General features: G+C 44.9%; 1 protein-coding gene across 5 annotated transcripts in view; it reads left to right on the top strand.

Moving 5' to 3' along the window:
• The window catches only part of LOC119450930 (uncharacterized), a 38,802-nt gene extending 19,223 nt beyond the window's left edge, over positions 1-19,579 (top strand). For 3 of the 5 annotated variants that reach the window (XM_037714394.2, XM_049666351.1, XM_049666350.1), the window contains exons 4-5: positions 4,117-4,336; positions 9,619-11,443. In XM_037714394.2, coding sequence (XP_037570322.1) covers positions 4,117-4,336; positions 9,619-9,685 — 287 coding nt within the window. In that variant the 3' untranslated portion in view covers positions 9,686-11,443. Of the gene's footprint in view, positions 1-4,116; positions 4,337-9,618; positions 11,444-14,032 lie in introns of those variants that run through there. The other 2 variants (XM_049666352.1, XM_049666353.1) reach the window with 2 other exon arrangements.
• The last annotated feature ends 2,920 nt before the right edge of the window (positions 19,580-22,499 follow it).

The following is a 22,499-nucleotide window of genomic DNA, read 5'->3' as shown; positions in this document are numbered from 1 at the left end:
AAAGTCCTTCGTGACAGTGAAGCCTCGGAGGGACTGAATCATCGTCAGGGCCTCCTGCAAGGACAACATTGAGGCAGCCTGCCCTATCGTGTCGTTGCTGCCGTCATTGCTGTCACTGTCGCCATCGCTATCCGATGTGAGCATGTTCGCGATGATCGCTTCATCGGTCAGAAGTTCTGATGTTTCTAATGCGTCGTCCGCATGTAGAAACTTCGAGTCCTGAAGCATCCTCGTCAACTTGTGGACCAAAGTTCAGGCACCACTTCGTCGGTGGGAGCTTTGCAGGCTTCATATAAGTCACTGGTGCCTCAGACAATACACGCTTTCCTAAAGCAGTTCCGCACCGTAGAAGTGCTTACGTCGGGCCACGCACCAAACATAAATGGCAAGGCCATTCATTAATAGATTGATCTTCAAGTCTGGTTGCTCCCTGCTTGTCTGCGTGGTTATGTCCATAAAGAAGACTAACTTGTTCAGGACGCGGCAATGATACATGACCTTAAAATTGGCGATGGACGCCGGCGTCCATGGACTGCAAGCCAGCCATCGTGCCTGGTGGCAGGAAAAGAACTTCCACGCTTGAGAGCTTAGCCATGGAGTGGTGGGCACTACAATTATCTAGGATGAGAGCCACCTTCCTCTTAGATCGCTCCATACGTTGATCGAACTCAGCAGAGCCACTCAGCAATGCACTTTCTTTTCACCAGCAACGTCGTGCATTGCCAATGATCAGTGGGTGGATCAGCCATCTTCCATTTTGGCGGCGAGTCAAATGAGGCAAAGAAACCACGAGCGACTTAATGAGCACGAGCGACTTAATCTGTTGGAAGAACTACGGAGAACGAGGAGCTATCGAGCAATCTGGGAGCAGCACTGTCAGCACAGTTGGCTTGGTCCATTTTTGTTTTTGAAGGTGGCACTGCATAGAACTATGGGTACAGCCCATTCATGTTTGGAGGGGTGGATGGGTGGGTGACAGGAGAGAGGAGCGTGAGACTGGTGATGCGGAGAAGGCTGGAAAACAGGCTTTATTGTATGAGCACACGGCAGTCGTTGGGGCGTTGGACGAGGGTGCAGCGGCTCGAATTTCTCTTTTTTTGTGTTTTTTTTTTCAAGGATATCGCATTCCATTATCTTTCGGCATGGACAGCCAGCAGCCAGACTTCGTTGTTATAACCGATAATGCAGCATGGGGGCATTGTAGTAAGTGGATTATTTCACCATAGAAAACATACAAAAGTTGACGGTGCAGCAGCTTCTCATTGTTATTCTGATATATTGTTAAAACTAGTATCGTTATAAGTTGGTTCAACTGTGTTGCAAATGATTGCTAGGGACGATCACTTTTAGAGATGCAGAACCATCGCTTGCCACTTGGTGTCAGATGGCGTAAACATTTCGACGGTTGACGAGTTTGCCGTGTAGCAGAGATACAGCTCCTTAGAGATAAGTATAAAAATGTTAAAGGTCATCAACTTGATCGCCATGTAAAAATGCCCATGTGGCCCGGGTATAACAATCTGAAGCAACACAGGGCAATTTAATTGTGCTGTAGTGGAGTTTGACCACCCGGTGTTCTTTAGTGTTCACCTAAAGCATGGCACACAAGTGTTTTTGCTTATGGCCCCCATTGGAAGGTGGCTGTCACAGTTCAGAATTTTTCCCGCAAGGACCTTGTTTGAGGCCTGTAGATGTGTGGTGCATATTACAGTGTAGATCGCTTATAACGTAAGTCGCCGGAGTCGCGAATATGCGCACTGTAAGCGGTACTGCACTATAACCAAAGCAACAATTTTCAAGGCCCTGCACATATGCAAAACATGTGCACCGAGCTGCCACGCGTATGCGACAGTCGAGGAATGCGGCTAGGAACGTTTGCATTCAATTTACAGTCGAATCTCGTTAATTCGAACCAAATCACACGGCGGCGCCTCCGACCAGCATTGCTCTGGCACCGCCATAGAGTAAAAACTTAGGAGAGACCACTCCAGGCTCAATGTTGTGCGCGAACAAAACAAAAAAAAAGAAAGAAAGAAAACGCGGACGGAAATTGCACCCTCTCTCAAATGGCAAGGTCACCGATTCTGCATTGCGCCGGAACATGCGTGCTACGTGCCGACGTCTCAGCCAGGCTACCATAGCCACGTGTAGAAAACGGCAGTGAACCCTTCTTTCTCCTTTATGTATTTTTTACCTCCATGCCTTTATGCTTCCTCTACTTTCTAGTCACGTGTCGACCTTGCACACTGCGGCTACGGCGCAGAGGGAAGCAGCGGCGCTGTCCCAACTGCCCACTGCAGGCAAATGGCCGCTTCCCGATAATGGCAGAAAACGAAACTTCGGGGAGCTGGCGCTGGGCCGGCATGGAGTGGCGGCACCTGCATGGCGGCGGGCGCGCACGGTGACAGTCGAAAGTGAGGGAGCTACGAGGGATGGCGAGGGGAGCCACTGAAGCGGCGGGGTTGCCGAGGCGAAATCCGCTTCCCTGCCGCCCTCCTCCCTCACATTCCACGGTCTCCGCGTGCGCCCTTCGCCGTCCTGTGCCGGCGCCGCCCGCTCCCTGATGTTTGTTTACTGCCGTTATCATGAAGCAAGCATTGGATGGCGTTGGCAGTTTCGCGGCCCTCGCTCGCTATGCGCGGCGTGATATTTCACGACTCGCACTCAAGATTCTGGTTTCAGCCTCACTGGCTGTTCGTTCGCACCACGTGCCCTTCTCCTCCACTTCGTCTCTCTTTCTTCCTCGAGCACTCCTTGGGGCGCCCATTTGAGGGGAGCGTTCGCCGTCTCCACTGACTTCCGTACTCCCAGGCAGCCGCACTGTAACCGTTATTTCGTTTCTCGCAACTGCACTATAAGCGATACGTGTATACATGGAGTGCTATGGGAAAATTAACGGGAGTCTGAAAAGACCGCACTATATCCGGTCCTGCACTATAAGCGGTTACGTTATAAGTGGTCTATACTGTATCCTGTATTTACTCGAATCTAACGCGCACTTTTTTTTCGATAAAACGGGTCGAAAAATTGTGTGCACGTTAGAATCAAGCACGACCCTAAATCTGCGTTACCATATCACCATTGGCATTTAGAAATGGCCCCCTCGTACGCGCTTCGAGCCTAGCTGCCGTAGCTTCCTCCATGTGCTGTTGTATGTGTGCTTAGGCATTAGGCTATCGTCTTTTGCGTCTGTCGTCCCATTTTCTGCGTTTGCTCTATCAGCATGAAGTGTCGAGTTCATCATGATGCCGCATTTAAAAGGAAAGTGATCATGTGTGCGGAGACTGACTGAAATTGGGCCGCATTACGGGCATTCAGGAGAATCTGAAACTTGCGTGTGGGACTGGCACAAACACAAGGAGAGGATTCTTGCCAGCAAAGCAACGCGGAAGGGTTTTTTTGAATCGATACAGGACAGTATTCTGTGGCAATCCACTTCGGCGATACGATCGCCTTGCCTATCTTGAAAGCGATCTGCGACAGGGAGAGAGTCCGCCGCGCTCTGTGTGTTCGCGTTGAAACGAGAGACGTGCTAGCACGAAGGTCAATTCACTTGCCGCTGTTGCTGCGCTTCGTCGCTCCAACGTCTTGAAAGCAAGTTCCCGCGGTCATCGAGCGAGATGTGTTCATGTTTTCTCGTGCGCGCGTGACACCATGCTTGTTAATTTAGTTAGTAAGCGAATGTTTACTAGTTTATACGACCGATAAAACTACTATCCTTCGTATAGGCTGTTTACTAATTTGCTTTGCTATCGCAATCGATGCTTTGCCTTTCGGGTGAAACTGCAACTTTTTTTTTTATTTATCGCAACTTTAGTGCATTTGGAGTAAGTCTGCTTTTCCAAATGAGAGAGAATTGTGCATGAGGTCCGTGGTACTGTAAGGAATTATTTTTCTCTCTCTTTTGGTGACGGAAAATGGATGCGCGTTACAATCGAGGGCGCGTTAGAATCGAGTAAATACGGTAATTACATCTGTTTTTTTACAAACTGTTGTAAAATTTCTTGCCCATTTTTCGTCACTGTGGGCAACACACCTTGAACTAAGTTGAGTCTGGTATGTGACATTGTCTTTCTGATGATCTGGACACGTAGTGCGGTGCATGTTTATGTGCAGCGGTGCCCGTGTTCCTGTCAGTGGCGGTGTTTGGGGGCATGTGCTTCGACCGCTCCTGGCTACAGTACCCAAATTACAACCACCTGTCATGGGCCTATGCGCTTGCCGTGGTCGCCTTCTTCTTCCACACACTTGCCGCCGTGATGCTGCTAGGAGAGACCTTCAAGGCCCGCGAGCGTCGGCGACGGGCCAACAACCTCATCTACAACATGCAACCCAGGTCTTGAGCTGATGCTGCTACTACCACGCGCTCATCATCACTGCCGCAGTCTCTTTTTTTGAGGGGAGGGGGGCATGGGGTGGCATCTCCACTGGGAGCACATTGGCATGCGCATGAGAGCAAGCATTTCACGGCCACTGATGCTGAGTTTGTTATTCAAAGTGAACCAGTTTCTTTCGTGTAACAGTGCAAAACTATTATAGAAGAGACAAATGAGGACATGTGCTGCCTTGAGGGTGGTGTGCTTTATTAAGCAACATTGCCTTGAAACAAAAAAAGACGGTCTTAAAAAAGCAAAAGCACAGCACGTATGCCCACACTCTCCAAGGACGTTGTTGTTCGTTTGATGAAGCAGTGGATAGTTTGCATATGCGTCAGCATCTTCCAATGCCATCTGCACCGCCTCAGTGATTAGGGCTTTATGACTGCACTGTTACACAGAAACAATGCATTAGAACAAACTAACCAAATCGTTTAGTTAATTTTCTACCAGAGTGTCCTGTAATGGAAATGCAGTGACGGCCAAGTTAATGAAGCCAGTGATAAGTAGTCGTTCAATGACTGTCACTGTTGACCCATACTTGTGCCATGGCTGTATCCAACGGGCACATGGTGTCATTGGCATGGGAATATTACCCCTGCCTCGAAAGTGACGTTCACTTGTTAGCACCACTTTCAAGCATGTGTAATCATTGTATTGTAGCCATTGAATCAATTTCTAGCAGCATCTATTCTTCCTGTTTGTTGCACTGATTTTAGTACCAGCAACAGGAAGTATCGTTCTTTGTGCAGGCTAGCTGCACTGCAGATGATGTAGTGGCTGTAGCTAGTTGATCAACGATCAACACAGCAGGGTAGTGCAAGGCTTGCTTAGTTATTTGCATTCAAGAATGTCCAGAGTTCTAATATTGATTTGTTATCGCCCGGTGATTTACTGGCACAGGTAACAGTGATTACAGACAAACTGTATCCTGCATTGCTGCTCCCTGTTCGGAAGTGCCTGTTACAGATGATAATGCACTGCCAGCCTTATATTTTTACATGTATCCCGTGAAGGTCTGAATAGTATATCTGTCAAGTTGTCCTTGTGATACGAGATGAGCTGTAAGGGTCTTGAAGTTGCAATAATGCTGGCTTCTATGTGAAACCTTGAGAACAAAAGGCAGCAAGCAAAATCTGGTTCTTCATTCCAAGAGAACAGCTGTGGCACTTATTGCCTACTCTGTTCTGTAGTAAACATCATCAGCACTTCCTGATACAGTCGACTTCTATTAATTTAACATTAGGTCAATTTGTTCCGTCTGTCAATTAACACTGTGGCGGCACTTCTAAGAATCTCTGATCCATAAACGTGTGCCATGACCCACTGGTGGGTCTCATGCCACATGTGTTGTATAACCCTTTGGCAAGTTGTACTCTTTTGCCAATTGCCATATTCAAAAGCAAGTTTGCATCTGGTGTTTGACAGATGTATTTGAAACATATTTGGCTGCTTGGTCCTCTTCGCGCAATTGTACAGTCAACCACGTTGAACTAGGCCATCACCTAATATTGATGATGCTACTATGAAGCTGTGCGAGCATTTGTTGCACAAGAACAGACATGGGGCTGAGGTCAATGCTTCAGATACAGTGTCAGGAAGTATGTTTTAAATTTTAGCCAGATTGCTGTGGAATACTGAACATTTGGTAGAGCACCAGGCCTAGATAGGATAAACTGTGGGCGCGTTAGTACTCAACTTTCACACACAGGTAGCATTTGTCAGTGCATGAAGTTGAGTACTGTGAGGTGATGTGTGCAGCATCTGCTTCCTAGTGCAGGGTGCTGACCATTATCGCAAAATATTTCTAGCAAATAAAATTCTATTTCACTGCAAATTTTGAACTTCGCTTTTAAACTGAACAGGACATTTCAACATTCTTGCATATCCCAATAAGCGCGAACAATGGAAGTCGACTGTATTTAAACTGTGGGAAACATGTTTTTTTTTACACATTAGAGCCATTGTTGAACAAAATAGCCTTATACTGAACTCATAAGAGTCTTTGCAACTGACGGGCAATGAGATATAACTGCAATGTATTTTTGTGGAAAGTACAACACAAAGTAATATGACACCTTGCTTTCTTTCCAATTTCACTAAGTGCCTTGAGCTGAATTTTTAGTACTTTTAGCACCTTAAGCATTGTCATTGTAGCATAGCATTGCAATGAGGCATTAGGCCATCTCATATATCTCTACCACACGTGCACCTTAGGTAGTATTTAATGAATGTCACTGCACTTAACTATATGTATAGCCAAGTTATATATGAGTTTACATACAAACGGTAGGGAGGGTAATGAAATCCACTTTTACCTTTCAACTGCAATTTTGACCACTTGGGTTTCTTTTTACTATTTACTTAGTCCAACCTTGTTACTGTGGGGCTATAAAGGGATAATAAAGAGAAAAATAATTTGAGGTTTTGCCCTTCTACAAAACCGAAACGCCACTATTGCCTTGAGAGAGACTTGGTAATCCAGAAAAGATGCCAGATCCAGCCGGCCCGGCGCCAGCTTAGGGTACGGCCACGCTAGCGGCAAAAATGTGCGTTTTTGACGCGTGGCAAAAATGCGCGTCAAAGCGCATCAAAACGCGCAGCAACGTGTCATGTCGCGCGCGGCAAAATCGGCAGGAATCAGGGGTGTTGCAGCGTGCCGCGCGAAATGGGTTCGAGACCCAATTCGCACGGCATGCCGCAACACCCCCGATTCCTGCCGCTTTTGCCGCGCGTTTTTGATGCGCGTCAAAAACGCACGCGTCATGCCACGAGCAGCAAGTTGCCCCGCGTCAGCGCCTTGCCGCGAGGCCACCGTGGCAAGTGCGTCTCGCCGCGCGGCAGCGCGATAAGATCTCCCGCGCTCTCCGAACACGCGAGCAACATCGCGAGTGCTCGTTTCATGCGAGACGACGATCGTCGATTGAAAATCCGGCGCAGACTGGCGGCGGTCTGGTTGTGATGGCTCCGTCGCTCTTGATTGGTTCTTCATCTCAGGGCACGCGGCATTTGCCGCAGAAATGGGTTTCGAACCCATTTCGCAGCGACACACCGCAAAACCCCCGATTCCTGCCGCTTCTGCCGTGCACGGCATGATGCGTTGCCGCGCGTTTTTGCCGCGTCGTTTTGCCGCGTGGTTTTGCCGCTAGCGTGCCCGTACCCTTATTCGGCGCACTGCTGAGAGCGTTGTCGGTCCCACGGCATGTTCGAATTAACCGTCGCAAATGCTTTCGCGTTCGAATTACCGAGCGTTTTCGCCCATTGCAATACACAAAACTTTGACGGGACCAGAGCGTCAGTTCGAATAAACCGGCTGTTCGAATTAACGAATTAACAAGATTCGACTGTAGTTGAAGGATTCGAAAATTTTTTGCAGCATCAGATTGGAGAGACATCCTTTAATAGTGAGGCCATTCTATGATTAGTCAGAAATGTGTTTCAGGGCTGCTTTAAATCTGACGATTCGTTATATCCATGTATAGTTATATCGAGGTTCGACTGTAATGAGCAGTTTTTTCATTCCGCTCGCATCAAAATGCAGCCTCTGCAGTTGGAAATCAAACAGGGGCCTCATGCTCCCCAGCAGACAGCCACAGCAATGGAAAAAGGGAAATTTTGCTGCCAGTTTCCTGTGCTAATGTTTGGGCTTTTTCTGCTGCAAAAAAAGCTTAGAAATGGTACTGAACCAGTCTAAAATGATTTGATGCTTCACTTTAGTGTCCCTTTAGTGAGTCTGCCGGACGAATACTGTGCCCCAATTCAAGCCGTGTAACACGTGTGTGTCTGTGGTATGCGAAGTGTGTCACAGGTGTAGCGAACTTTTGTGCAATAACAGCTTTTCACTGCCTTCGAACTGCCCTGTTAGAAGAGTGAACAGAATGGTTTTGAAAGTCATTGCAAGTTGGGTTATGAATACTTAGCACAGAGAGCATGTACGAACTGGCATTTGTCGCCACAAGTAGAGCATGGTTATGGAATGATAGTGTGTTGTCATGCTACAATCTGAAATTTAAGAGGCAAATAATGGCTGCACACAGGCATATTAGTTGTGCCATTGCATGTGAGTACTGTGCAGTCGCAGCTACTGGTTGGGTGACTGGCAATGGCTGAAATACCATGCACAACTGCAAAACGAAGGGTGTGGGAAATGTCCCGACTAAAATGATGGTTGGGCATAGCACATTGTCGCAATACACTAAGGCAGCAGGAAAGTTATTTTTAATAGAATCAAACAGAAGTGATGTCAAACATCTCACAAGGCAAGCAATAACCAGAGTGACCAGTTTTAGTCATGTAGCTGTTTTATGTGTTAGTCTCCTTTACTTAGGAGTACAAAGGCAATCTGCAATAGTATATGACTGAGCCATATGAAGAAAGGCTTGCATAAGCATGCAGCTAGCATATATATATTTTTAAAAGGTGACTTATTTAATTATCCTAGAATTTCATTGTCATTTAAGCATTGTCAACACTGTGTCCTTATTTTGTCCATTATTTCTGATACTCGCGTAAATAAAAAGCTGTGTGACACTTGACGAGATTGAGGCGATGCTTATGCTTCATGCACAAGGGATTGAAATCGAAAATAAAAAGGCATCAAACATTTATTAAGCAATGGTATCTTTTCCATCCAACTTGTGCACTCTTCTCCGGCTACAGAAAACACTAGATTTGTTGGATGAGTAATTTTTCACTAAAATGCACTTCCTACTCCCTCTCCATATATATATATATATTCGTCTTGCCCTGTATGTGTCATGTTCTCATGTGACATTGTCATGTTGATGCACTATCATGTCCATGCCTCAACTTTCCCTTTCTTTGGTCACTCCTGTGGGCTCTCTTCTGTGCTCTCTGTTCTCGCTATGCCTGTGATGCTTGGAGACTTCATGGTTCGTAGCAGTCCTTGAAAACACTTTGAAAATCCAAGGTCCTGAAATTCATATGGTTCAATTTCATTTTTGGTCGAGCTTACGAAATTTTGCTTGGATCAAGAGGATCCAATTAGCAGCATGTGTGCTGGTCGATGGCAGAATTAATGTGGAATAATTAAAGTTTGCCTGTTGTTGATGACACTTTTTTGTCTTTTAGTTATCTACAGCCTTATTTGAGTCATCAAAAATGCTTTGTCAGAGCCTTGGAATCCCTTGGAATTATTTTTTTCTACAAAGACTGCCACGAACCCCCACTAACCCATTTCTGACTAACAGCTCCTCCCTTCTGTGACCTGTCCCTAACACAGGCCTGGAACTTCCCTCTCTCTGCTTGAAGCCACACCTGTGGAAAAGCCATCCACTCCAGCTGAGTAGGCGTCCCCATACCATCGGAAACACAGAGGGGGATAGCCTATGGGTGGGATAGCCCAAGCCTTCGTCACCTGGAAGTTTCCAAAGCAACGGCCCAGGTCATCTGATGAGGACTCGTAAATGTCAACAAGCCGTGTTGGAGAGACATTCGATGAAAGGCCCATGACAGAATTGATGCTTTTAATTGGCAAGGACTTTGTACATTTCTTTTGGCTCTGATGTGGTCCTCGTGGGCCTTTAATAAGTCTTCAGCAACAGAATGCGGGGGAAAAAAAAAGGCTATCATGTGTAGGGAACAAAAATGAAAATTTATGGCTGCTGAAAGTAGGCTTATTGAAGTCGCTGAATTGCAAAATTAGGCTTCTGGTGTGTAGACAGTGCAGACCAATTTTGAAGTCACATTGAACAGTTTCCTGGGAATTGCAATAAGCCAGGCCATGAATGCACGCAGCCCCACTTCACCATGTTTTGTGGAAATATGTGCCTGTGCAGATAACGAATAACCTCGATGAAATTTTTTTTAGTGATATGAGCTGCAGAAATTCATACAGGCATGTTGTGGAGACGAAATTGAAAGTGGGGCTTCCCACTGTAGTGGCTGCTGCCGTAGAGTTTCTTTCCAAGTTTCTTACGAGCACTTGGGGCTACTGTGGCCTCTTTCCTTCGAAGTAGGGGTTGTGGGGTTGGATCTCTCTCAGAGCCAGTACTGCTTGAAGAAGTGTCTTGCAACTGGTGTTCCATCTGTCACAGTGGCTTAGTCTGTAGTAGAATGGCATGCAAGATGGTTTTTTTTTTATATACTAATGTAAGGATTTGTTATTCAAACAATAGTACTTGTACTAGAGTGTTCAGCTATGTAAAATGAGAACAGTGCCACCATCAGGTCAGTCAATTTGTTGAAAAGGCGGGAAAGTCAAAGTTAATTGTGCATCAGGGGTGCAATCGGAGATTGTTGTTCGTATTGCGCATTCAGTTTTGATTGGCCTAGGCCGTGCTGACATCGTGACGTCAAAATGACTACACGCTCCTGTCAGTCATGTTGAAATGAGCACGTCATCTGCAAGGAGCAGAACGTGACAGGAGGTGTTTCGTTTGAATGATCACGCACTCACCACGAGACCAGTGTCACACGGCATGTCTGGTGGATTGTCGCCGTCCTTTGTCTAAGTTCGCCCTGTGAAACATTGTGGATCAACACCAACTTACCCAGTCGCATACCTTCCTACAGTTTATTTCTAGTTCCTCGGGCCCTAATAACTCTGTGCTCACGCACTTATCCTTTCTTGTATACCCAACAGTTTCAATCGGTGGACCGACCTTGAAAAAGGTCGGTCCACCGACCGAAACTGTTGGGTAAACAGCACTTGTCTCTGTCGCCTCTTTTGCCGTCCTTTGTCTAAGTTCACGCTGTCAAACATCATGGTGGATTGGATTCATATGGCGGCTGTGGCTATGGAATGGCACGTTCCGATCCAAGCCATAGTCTAATTCTAGAAAATGGCAATTGCAATGGGAGCTTCGGTTCTTGCGTTGGTGTGCTCGAGGAGGAAGCAGAGCTGTTGGAGGTGCGAAATCTGTTTGAAGAGATGGAAGAAAGCAAATTCTGGCATCGCTTTCATTTTTCGAAATGAACAGTGTATCGAACAGCTCGCGCTGACGTGCCGAGACCCAGGGGCCCAGTCGGATATTGCTGTGCGATGACACTGTTGTTGCTTCTTGAAAACCTCGCCATTGTTCCCGTCATTTCTTTTTTTTTTTTTTGCTGTGCATGACACCACCTGGTGACCATGTCGAGAAACTAATAGTAATAAATTGTAGTAGTCATACGTATTACTATTTGAGAATGTGTTTAAGCTTGAGAAGAAAAAATAAATTTTTTTCGTATCAAAACTTTATTCATTAGATGGCGAGAAACATTTTGTTGTGTAGTACATTATCCCCAAGCAGACGACATACGAGGCATGTAAACTTCCGGGGAGTTCACTGCTTGCAGATTGGCTGCTCTCTCTCTCCCGTTCTCAGAATTTTTGCAGACGGCGTAAATAGATGGTACGGCTAATAAGTATGCTATCAGAACAAAGGCCAATCTAGTAAGTAAAGTACAACTTACAGGGCACTGGAACACTGGTAATAACTGCTCTTAATACCCCAAATATCGACGTATCCGTTGCAAAAGTTGCTATAGGATCAATTGTGACATTGCAGCGACTGAATGCATTCTCCTAACGTAACAAAGATCTCCTATTCCCCCTCAGCTTGAGCGTTTGCTTGTTGAAGCAATAAAATTTCACTTATTTATGTACTATAAAGTAAGTTATGAAAGAAGCAAGGCTTCTTTTTTCATGAAGATTTCAATTCCAAAAATTATTTGCACTTCCATAGCATCCTTTAGACCAAGCCACATTCAAGAGAAGCCAAAACTTTCGTATTCTGCCATTCATGATGTCCCAGCGGTCTTTTATGAACTCGCATAGATGGTGCCAGCATAATTTCCTGTAGGTAGTATTGTAAGAAACTCTGCAGCTGTTGATAAAACCGGGTCATTCATAAAGATGTGTAGCTCTGCAGCATTACATCTTGGTCTCGGTTACTTGCAGAGGCCTGCCTTATTTTCATGCTGTAAGAACCATATGCTGCCATAGCTTGTTCCCAAACTGTAACTTGTTTGCATGAAATGCGTAATAAGCTTGCCGATTGCAGTACTTTTTCGAAGATAGAACCGCTGACTGTGTGTATCAGTGCTGCCAACGTCTGGATACAATTTTCTCCAAGGAAGAAAAAAGATTCCCTTCATTTTTCAAGCAACATGTGGAGATCCAACTGAAAGCCGGTTATTGCAATGGTGAACTTATGTTGAGCTTTGTTTAAAATGAAAACAAATTTTATATTTAACTTCTTTCTAAACTCTTTTTAGAGAATTTGAATTGTGTAGTCATTGCTTTTAAACTGAGAGATGTTGCAATACCAATTGGGCTTCAAGAGTATTTATGTACAGCAATTCAAAGGATGAAATGGAGCCAAACTTTTTCAAAAGGCATTGCCTCTGCTTTCAGAGTGTGGAAATAGTTCTTCTGTAAATGCTTTTTGCAATATTGAGCAGTGACAAAGATGATGTGGTACAAAATATATATTAACGTGTGCAATGCAAAGGATATCAACGCCTGCTTAGTCTCCATTTCACAGTTAGTAGTTGATGCTGGGAAGTCTGGCATAAAATTAGCAATACTCAAAATCCCTTCATTTAGAGAGAGGTCTCCGAGTTGGAAGCACTTATGTACTCATATAACTTGATCTTCTCATGAAAGCCTCCTTCAAGAGGTAACAATCAAAGCCACAAATCTCATCTGTCTGCCTTTTAGCATATTTTTTTACTCTTAGTATCGATGCTGTGTGTATTGTAATGATGGAAGTACAGTTGAAATTAGGTGCCTTTGGTGCTCACTGAAGTCTCCATTATAGTTCGTGTCTTCTTCGTGATCCCCTTTTTACTCTAACACATCTCAGCCATGAGCTGTCACTGTTTAAGCCATCCTGAGGTGTCGCATTGTTGCACAGGTGCTTGAGATGCTGTCTGAATGCACTGGCATGGAATTCATAACCTTCCTGATAACAAGCCTTCTCGTGGCAGCTTTTTTATCCCATGGCCTCACAGCGCACTGATTACAGCTACTCACTGTAATTTATAGCTCTAATAATGATCTTTTTGGCTCTCAGTGGTTCATATTGTTCCAAGTTGAATATTTCAGTAGTGTCCAAAACATAGTTATCAGTAATTACATGCACACATATGCACACAAAATCCGGTTTGAACAAGTAAACAGCCAAGACATACATGTACGACCTGGTTTGTTTGTAGAACATTTGTTGCACTGGCTTGCCATCGTACATTGTGCAGTTGGTATGTGTTTCGTGATCTGGCCATCGCCAAAGTGTATATGGCAAATTAAAGGCACTGGTGCACACTTCAAGCAGTTAACCAAAGTACTCTTTGGCACAAAGCATGTTCGTGATTTTTTTAATGCATAGCGCCGATTCGATGTAGGAGATGTAAAGCAGCATTATAAATGTCTAAAAAGTGGTTTCAATGAATTCATTTTTGTGCTCAGTTATTTATAGCAATGTTGGTCCTTTCATTTAGCTTTTCTTTTACCGAGTGCTCATATAATTTTCAATGCCAGAAAACTATTTAGGGAGAGGGTTCACTTTGGGCATAAAAATAATTAAGGCACATATCCAAGCGACTAATGGTTGTGTGATGTAACAGACTGGACACAGCAACGCTTTGTGAGAGATGATCTCCCTAATGGTGCACCCTGACTGTCGCTCTCCTCCTCTCTTTCCCTCGTTAAGGACGGCGCCGGCTGATCCGGCAACGCGCCTTTACCTTTTCCCTGCCGACGGCACCTCAGTCTGAGGAGAGAGCACCCACGGCTGACAGGCACAACCCCCTCTCCTCTGTCGCCCGACTAACTGCGACCTTGACGGGGCAGCAAACCGTGGTCCTCCCCTCTTGCCTGCTGGCCAGGCCACTGGCGATAGCATAGGTGCTGGGCCCAGCGTAAGCTGCAATCACACTCCCTATCTGCACCTCACGTGCTACTTTCTCATGTGCCGACACCAGTGCCTGACTCGCTGTAGTAAACGCGGGAAGGACGATAACGGCTGGTGAAACTGGGCAGACTGGCAGAGATGTAGTGGCTGCAGTAACGAGGCTTTGTAGTGGAAAAAAAGGAAAGGTGTAGCAAAACAATCACTCCTAATGCAATATATAGAGCCCCTTCATGGCACGTGCATCAGTGATTGCCACTGGAGGCACCACTTTTTCGTGACTACATTGATTCTGAGCAAGTGATTCAAATAGGGGAAAGCTCTGGTACTTGGATGTTGCACCCGAACGACTACGAGTGCTAGAGGGTAAATGACGGGGCGCACGCCACGAATAGCTGCAGCCTGGTGATTGCTGTGCACTCCTCGATGAAGCGTCACCTCAGTGATAGACATACGAGCTACACGAAGCAATGAAATGTGAGAAGCCCGAGTAGCAGTGATCTGCCCCCTTGCATCATGCACCTAGGAGCAATATAATTATTAAGTCTTGAACTGGGAGTACCTCTGGTAGGGGGCTCTGATGTACAGCCAAGCACACGCCTGTGCTAGCAAGAGAGTCGAAACAGAGGGCTGCTCCAGATCCAGCATATGGCATGTATTGTGTATGCCACACAACATAAATCTGGATAATAGTGATTAGTGTCCCCGATAATAAAATGGCATTCTATATTTCTACTCTCGTTTTCTTGGTTGAGTCATTAATTGGGTGTTTCAGCAGCGACTGTTTCAGATTGATTAGTTTAGGGGGTTTGAGAAATTTTTTTACAATCAAAGTTCATAGCAGTAGTGGACATCTATATTAGTGTGATGATCACCAATGCAGTCAATAACTAATTTTGCTTTTAGCTTTTTGTAAATTAAAAACATCAGCAATGCCAATACGGTAAGCTTAACCATTTGCTAGAAACTGGCCACTAGAAGTAGTTTAGAAAAACATGTATGTAAAATTTATGAGGAAATGCATTGCTGTTCCAGTTAACATTTTCCAACACTGCATAAAACTTAAATGGGAAAACTTGTACAAACTGTAACAGCAATATGGTAACGCTATGTCTTCTGAGCCTGCTTTTCTTGAAGCCAGTGCAAGGCAGAGTTCCTACCAAAAAGTTGTTCTTTGCATACTTCTGCAATTCTAATATGCCCCTGAAGTTATTAAAGTTAGTAAAAATCAGTTACTTAACAATTCCATTGCTAATTGATACACAAATTATGGGGTCCTCCAACTTTCAGTCAGCAAAAAACTTTTTCTCGAATCCCGTATTCTATTAATGAGAGATGGTCACCGCAGAAACACGTGGCATAATGACAGCCTATATGTGCATATTCTTATTTTTGTGCATGTATGCGCATTTGTCCCTATAGTTTACGACTGATGTTTTGCCAAGTAACAGGTCGGCCATCTGAGCAGCCATAGTTTCTGTGCAGTTCTTTTCCCTCCTCTTTGTGTCTCATGCTTCTGTTGCAATGACCTGCTGCCACTTGATATCTCTCGCACCCAATTGTGTAGTGGCTGCCAAGCCTATGACCTGCATGACTGGTGTGCATGACGACCTTGCATGCATTCTTGAAGCCTTTTTCTTGTGTCATTTCCTATTGCAGCGAGATAATTCACAAGTGAGTGTGCAGGCATATCGCTGTACATATATTGTGTAAGTATGGTTTCAGCGCTTAAATGCTAATGCTTTCCGGGACACAGTATGTGAGCAACGCCTTACATACAGTGATCTGCATTTTTACTCTGCAGTCACTTAGAGGTTTTACTCTGAGTTTGCAGTCAGATTTTGCAACAAGATTGTATTCATTGGTCCACATTGTGAAATATAACCCTTGGCATTGTTGCCTGCGTGGTTCATCTGAACCGTTAATTGGCAACAGGCAGCAGAACCAGTCCACATGTTCTGAAACACGCTCATGCAATGTTAATGGGCTCGTTGTATGATGGATATTAATTTTTTCTGAATGAACCAGGGAACGAAGATAGTAAGCACATTATTGGACACGGTGCACCAAAAAGTAAAATGTGGCCACAAATTTAGCAAAAGAAAAGTAGCAGTCAGTGGAAACAGCAGTAAGTGGAAAACTCTTTTTAGTACTGTAGAATAAAGGTGCAACTCACTGTATACTACCATTGAAAGTCGACCCACAGAGGAATGTGCCTCCGTTGATGACAAGCTCTGTTATTGTGAGCAATAACCTGTGTTGTCTATTGTTGTCAGCGCACTAGTGTTCTGCATTGCCAGATCACCTTTCTGAGCACATTTGTTGCTTGTCGTCTGTACACCTGCTTTGTTTATCAGGAATGTGTGAAAGATGCACTTGGAATAGCGTGATTCATATGCAAGCAATTTACTGTGCCTGTGCCTTTGGGTGTTATTCCTTCTGTATTGCAAATTGGCTTCAGTGAAACTGGCATTTTTATTGTTTCCATCACTCATTTCACTTTACAAGGTTGTGAAAAAAAGTATTAAATAAAGAGCCTCGTGCAAATATAACAAACAGCACCAGCATTGCTAGTTTCTCCAGGGGTTGAAACAGAACCATCAATTTACTAGCTTGCACATGCAACTGGGTCAGTGAGGAGCATGGCAAAATAACGAACTTGTACTTTGGGAAACCCAAAAATTTTTTACATATAAGATGTTGAGTGTGGAGAGGTCACATTTTCTGTTAGAATGCAGCACAGATATTTAGCTTAAATTACTGCTGGATATTCATAAGGCCGTTTCATTTGTATGAAGAGTTTTGGTACATAGTTGGTACAGCTAGTGCACTTTTTATTTTTGCAGTGGTCTGCATTTTTGCAATCTTAGGTTCATTGTGCCCAACATTTTGCAGTCCTCTAACCACATATTCTCTAAGCGGTCAACCATCCAGAAGAGTCACTTGTATCGAATGGTGTATAAATATTGAGTTCCAGGGATACATTACTTTTCTAGGTAAACTGTTGGCTTGTTCACGATTGACTTTTGTGCAGAGGTGGCATTGCTCAGTTCATGCAGCATGATTGAACATATCACTACCATGTTTCATACGGAATAAATCAAGTATCCATCAGCTGCAGCAATGCCAGATGAAAAAGTAAGAAAGTCTTGCTGCAAAAGCCTGATGGAACCATCTGTCACTGATAGACAAACAGCATCACTGTTCCTGAGATCTACATGTCTTGTCTGGCATTGCCACGGGTGATGCATCCTTCTGCTTTATTCAAGAAAGACCAGAGAAGTAATGTCTGCGAACATGGTATTAAACTGCACACTCCGAACAGTGCTACCTGTGCACAAAAGTCAAGCCCAAACAAGAGGAATACATACCCTGAACTATTATATATGCAGCATTTGGTGTCTGATACATTGATGTGGATCTGAGACTGCTTAATGTGGTGTCAGAGGCAACCAAATATGCAATACAGTAACCACATGGAATGCTTTTTCTACACATTATTGCCGTCACATTCCTGGCATCTATGCATCCATGTCTAGTTATACAATATTTATGTTTTTGTAATGATTGAGTTGTGTTTCAGGGTCGTATTCGGTAATCATGTCATGCACACATATCTGCAGGGACTATAGTGTGGTGATTGTACTGCTGAAAATAAACTCACTGCTGTCAGGTGGCACCACACTGAAAATATGTCAGAAATACATTTGGTATGATTTTCATTTGACTTGAGGCATCTCAAGAAATCAGACCTGTGATGAGATTAGGAAGTTTGAAGGCGTACGATGCAGTCAGTAATGTGAGACAAGGGTAAGTGAAGGTGACTGGCAGAGAAGGTCATCATGCTGTTGACATAATGGGATGATGACGATGCCAGCCATAAGAAAGATTGTTTTTAAAATAGAGCATGGCTTTTGTCAGCTTTATTTAATGTGGTATTGAGCAATGTAGTCCGTACTTAATTGCTCAATAAGAACTCTTTAGTGCCACCCATAGAAACTGCAATAATCTGGTGCTGTTTGAAAGGGATTGTCATTCGTGCAGTGTGACTGTTTTGTTTACTGCTTTCTTTGAACACTGCACTATCCACATGCTGTGTCCAGCACATGTGTGTTGTATTTCACAAATGTATATCTGTACTTCACGAGTGTAGTGTTGTAGTTCACAAAATGTGATACCCCCCTTTATTTTTCAGTGCTATGCGTGTCACTATTTCATAATTGATTGACCTGCTTTGTTGGCATATGACACTTGTGTTTGAATATAAGCACCTTTGAATTTCGGCAGGGTAAAAAAGTGCACTGTCATACAGTGAGCCATTGCTTCCAAAGCCCACCAAAGTGCATGGCCATTAAAAGCCATTAAAAGCTTTGATACGCTGCCATTTACTTACTTCCATGACTAACATTTTGATGGGCATTCTGAATGGTGCCAATCAACTTCATTTGGCAAGCAACAGTATTTTGTGATTTTTACCTGCAGCTGAAATTGCAGTGTTTTTTACTTTACTGGCTAGCTAGAGTGACAGTGTGATTTAATGCCCAGTTTTGTCTGGTTATTGGTCCATTTTTACTGAATGCATCTATTTTTGTTTGTTCCATGTGGTAGTTGGCACAGGTAACTTTTTTGTGCAAGTTATGTCACTTTGTGCTGAAACTAATTAGTAGTGTCGGCATGTGGTCAAAAGAGACGTAAAATGTGGCCTTGTACATTAGATGAACCCTTCGAATTCAAACCTTTCCTTTGTATTTTGTATGGCATTAATGACTGCTGGCATGTTTAGTTCATGTGCTGAAATGTGACAGAATTTGAATCCTTGCTTTTACTTTTTATGACATTCATGACTTGGCATGATTGGTTCAGCTGTTGCAATTTGACACAAGAGATACACCAGGAGTATGCAGCAAATCTTAGAGCAGAATCTAAATGCTACTAAAGTGTCCTTAACTGTGGTGCTAATTGTAATGGATTGCCCAAAGTATCCAGTGTACCACATTTTTGTATAAGACTGCATCTAGTCATGCTTATATTTTTTATATGACCCACACAGTCATGGCATCTGATAACCGATAACCGCCATGATTTACACATGTGAAGTGCGACATTTTTTTTATGTCACATGTAAACACTTTGGGTCTTTATTTTTGTGCTTTGGTTTCTTATACTTATGGTTTTGCAGGGCAAAGTTGGCACTTCCATGACAGCTAAAAGCACTGATGATTTTTTTCACTTGTATTGCTCGCTAAATTTTATGCCTTTGACTTTTTCAATACGAACAAGGTCCCTGTGTGGACATTTTACCTTATGTGTGTATTCAAGGGAAATAAACCCATTTTTAACATTACTGTATTGAGGCTGTTAATATTTGCTCTTTCTAACTGCCACAGTGTCTACAGCATGCTGCGGTGTTCACAGCCAGAACTTGTAAGTTTCATGGTCCTCTTGTGAAAGGAGTGAAAAACTTTGTTGACAATGTGGAAATAGCACTTGGTGGTTAGCATGTCAGGCATAGCTAGCCACACCTAGACCCTGTGGTGTGGCAGTGCGAATTAAAACCACACCACAGGTGGTTACGCCTCACCTTCCATTCGTCAGTCGGTGGTGGCGCAGGTGTTTGTCACCACATCATGTTAAACCGAAGGTGTTTATGAGAGCGCTGGTGGGGGTGGCTCACTCGGCGGTGCCAGTGTATGTTTAGAAAGTCGACGAGTATTCGAGCATAGGAGAGGGTCGAGCGTAGTCATCATCATCAGCCTATATTTTTGTCCACTGCAGGACAAAGGCCTCTCTCTGCGATCTCCAATTACCCCTGTCTTGCGCTATAAAACATCCTTTACATGGAATTCTTATGGAGGAAACGGGACCTTCAGACCCTCAAACGATTTGGTGAGCTCAAGACTGGGAGCGAGAATGCCTAGCCCACACCACAGCTAATGCTTAAACATTTGCGTTACACACTCTCATAGTCGTGTAATTTTTTTATAAGTGTACAGACATGTATATAAAAGCAAAATGAAATTAATTATCGCTATGCGATGTGGCTAACGTGCCAAGTGTCTCGAGAGTGCGAGGAAAATTGGAGGTGTTTTAGGCATGTGTCCATACTGGAGGCGTCAAGCCATAGCTAGAACCAGGTGAGAAAGTAAATGAAGTTTGCAGCTGAGATTTTTTCAGTGTTTTCGCGGGGCTACAGTGTGAAATTTCTTCTTTGTCAGCAAACTGTGGTACATGCTACAGGTTTCGCACTGTTTATGCACGAATGTACAGAAACTGCACCGCGTGTTCACAACATTTATATGGGGATCTATGTGGGAAAGGTCCAAGCACTTTTTAAGGTTGAGTTGCAGGCCAGCATTGGTTAGACACGTAAAAACATGGTGAAGTAGGTGGGTCGGAAAATTAGGTGAGAAAATGACGCCATCATTGAGGTAACATAGACACATAGACCACTTGAGGCCATGCAACGTATTGTCCAGGAGTCGTTCAAACGTGGCAGGCACGCTGCATATAGGGGGTCGTAACTTTCCGGAGTCGCGAACACAATTCACGGTGAATAACTGAAACACTAGCACCAGTGTCTATCACAGCTTCCACTGGTACACTTTCTACTGCATCCAATATCATATTGCACGGACGCGATGGAGAAATTTCTGTCTTGTCGTTCGATGCAGCTTTTCGTCCAAAAGCTGCATAATTTAGTTTTCCGGACGACGTCCGGTGAATCGATTAGCTGGTCTAAGCGGGGACGTAGAGCGGCGAAGGGGTGACAGCGAGCGGTGTCTCGCAGGACGGAACGTCGGAACCGTCTCGAATGCTACAGTAGGCGACGGAGAGCGGCCGTGCGGTGGAGAATAAGGACGGCGTTGGTCATGTAGGCTCCCTATACGTTGGAAAGTAGCTCCGGGCGAAAAGTCGTCCCGTTCGTATACGGGACGCTCGTCTTGCTGGCGCTTGCGGCAAAGACGTGCTATGTGGCTACGATAGCCGCAGTGTAGTAGCACATGGGACGACGCCACTGCGAATAGCTGGGTTGGGTAGGCGCACTGGTAGTCATGGAAGCCATGTGGGCCGGCGTTGGTGTTGGTGGCATCGGTGGAACAATGACTGGAGAAATTGCGGCTACTTGCGCGTACGTTGGTGGGGCCCTAGGTGTTAGAGGGTCCGTGTGCGCTGCACCAGCCATGGATGCCAATTCCTCCTTGACCATGTCTCGCAGATTGGTATCCAAGGCATGAGGAGGCATAGGCTCTGTGGCGAAGCCAAGATACTGTAATTCTTCTCGAATTATTGCGCGGATTATTGCTCGTAACGTGGGGTTGTCGGCAGTAGTGTGTGAAGTGGTGTCTGGCTGAAACCGTACTGATACGAGTTCGTCGAGGCGCTGGCAAGTAGTGACGATATCAGCGACGGTAGCGGCGTTCTTGATGGCTAACACATTGAAAGCGATAGCTCCGACGCCTTTCAGGATGTGGTGAACCCTGTCTGATTCGGTCATGGCCGGGTTCACGCGTCGACAAAGAGCAAGCACATCCTCGATGTACGACGTATAGGATTCCCCGGGTTGTTGCTTGCGATTGTAGAGCGTCTTTTTTTGCGAGGGTGGAACGAACCGCCGGTGTGCCGAAGATTTGTCGGAGCTGATGTTTGAAAGTGCCCCAGTCCGCGAAATCAACCTCATGATTGAAAAACCAAGTATTCGCTACTCCTCTGAGATAAAAGGCGACGAGACGTAGCTTGGACGGATCGTCCCAATGGTTAGCCGAACTCACTCGGTCGTAGTCGCCCAGTCAATCCTCGATGTCTTCACCGCGAAGTCCAGCAAACAGATGGAGATCACGCTGATGCCCACTGACAATCCAATACAGAGAGTCTGGGGTAGTCGAGGCCGAGATGGTTGATCTAGAAGCATAGGTCGGCAGTGTGGGAGAACACTCACTCACCATAATTTTTTCCACGCCCCGCACTCACTCACGTTCACACTCGCTTCCACTCACACTCACAGCACTCACTCGCACTCACTTCCACTCACACTCACTGGCACTCACTCGCACTCGCACTCACTTCCACTCACACTCACTGGCACTCACTCGCACTCACCTCCCCTCACACTCACAGACACTCACTCGCACTCATCTCCACTCACACTAACAGGCACTCACTCGCACTCGCCCTCACCTGCACTCACACTCACTTGTACTCACTCGCACTCACTTCCACTCACACTCACTGGCACTCACTCGCACTCACCTCCACTCACTCACAGACACTC

The sequence above is a fragment of the Dermacentor silvarum genome, chromosome 4 (genome assembly GCF_013339745.2).
Source record: "Dermacentor silvarum isolate Dsil-2018 chromosome 4, BIME_Dsil_1.4, whole genome shotgun sequence".
Classification (NCBI taxonomy): Eukaryota; Metazoa; Arthropoda; class Arachnida; order Ixodida; family Ixodidae; genus Dermacentor; species Dermacentor silvarum.
Note: the sequence above shows the minus strand (reverse complement) of the source record. Positions and strands in the feature narration are given on the sequence as shown.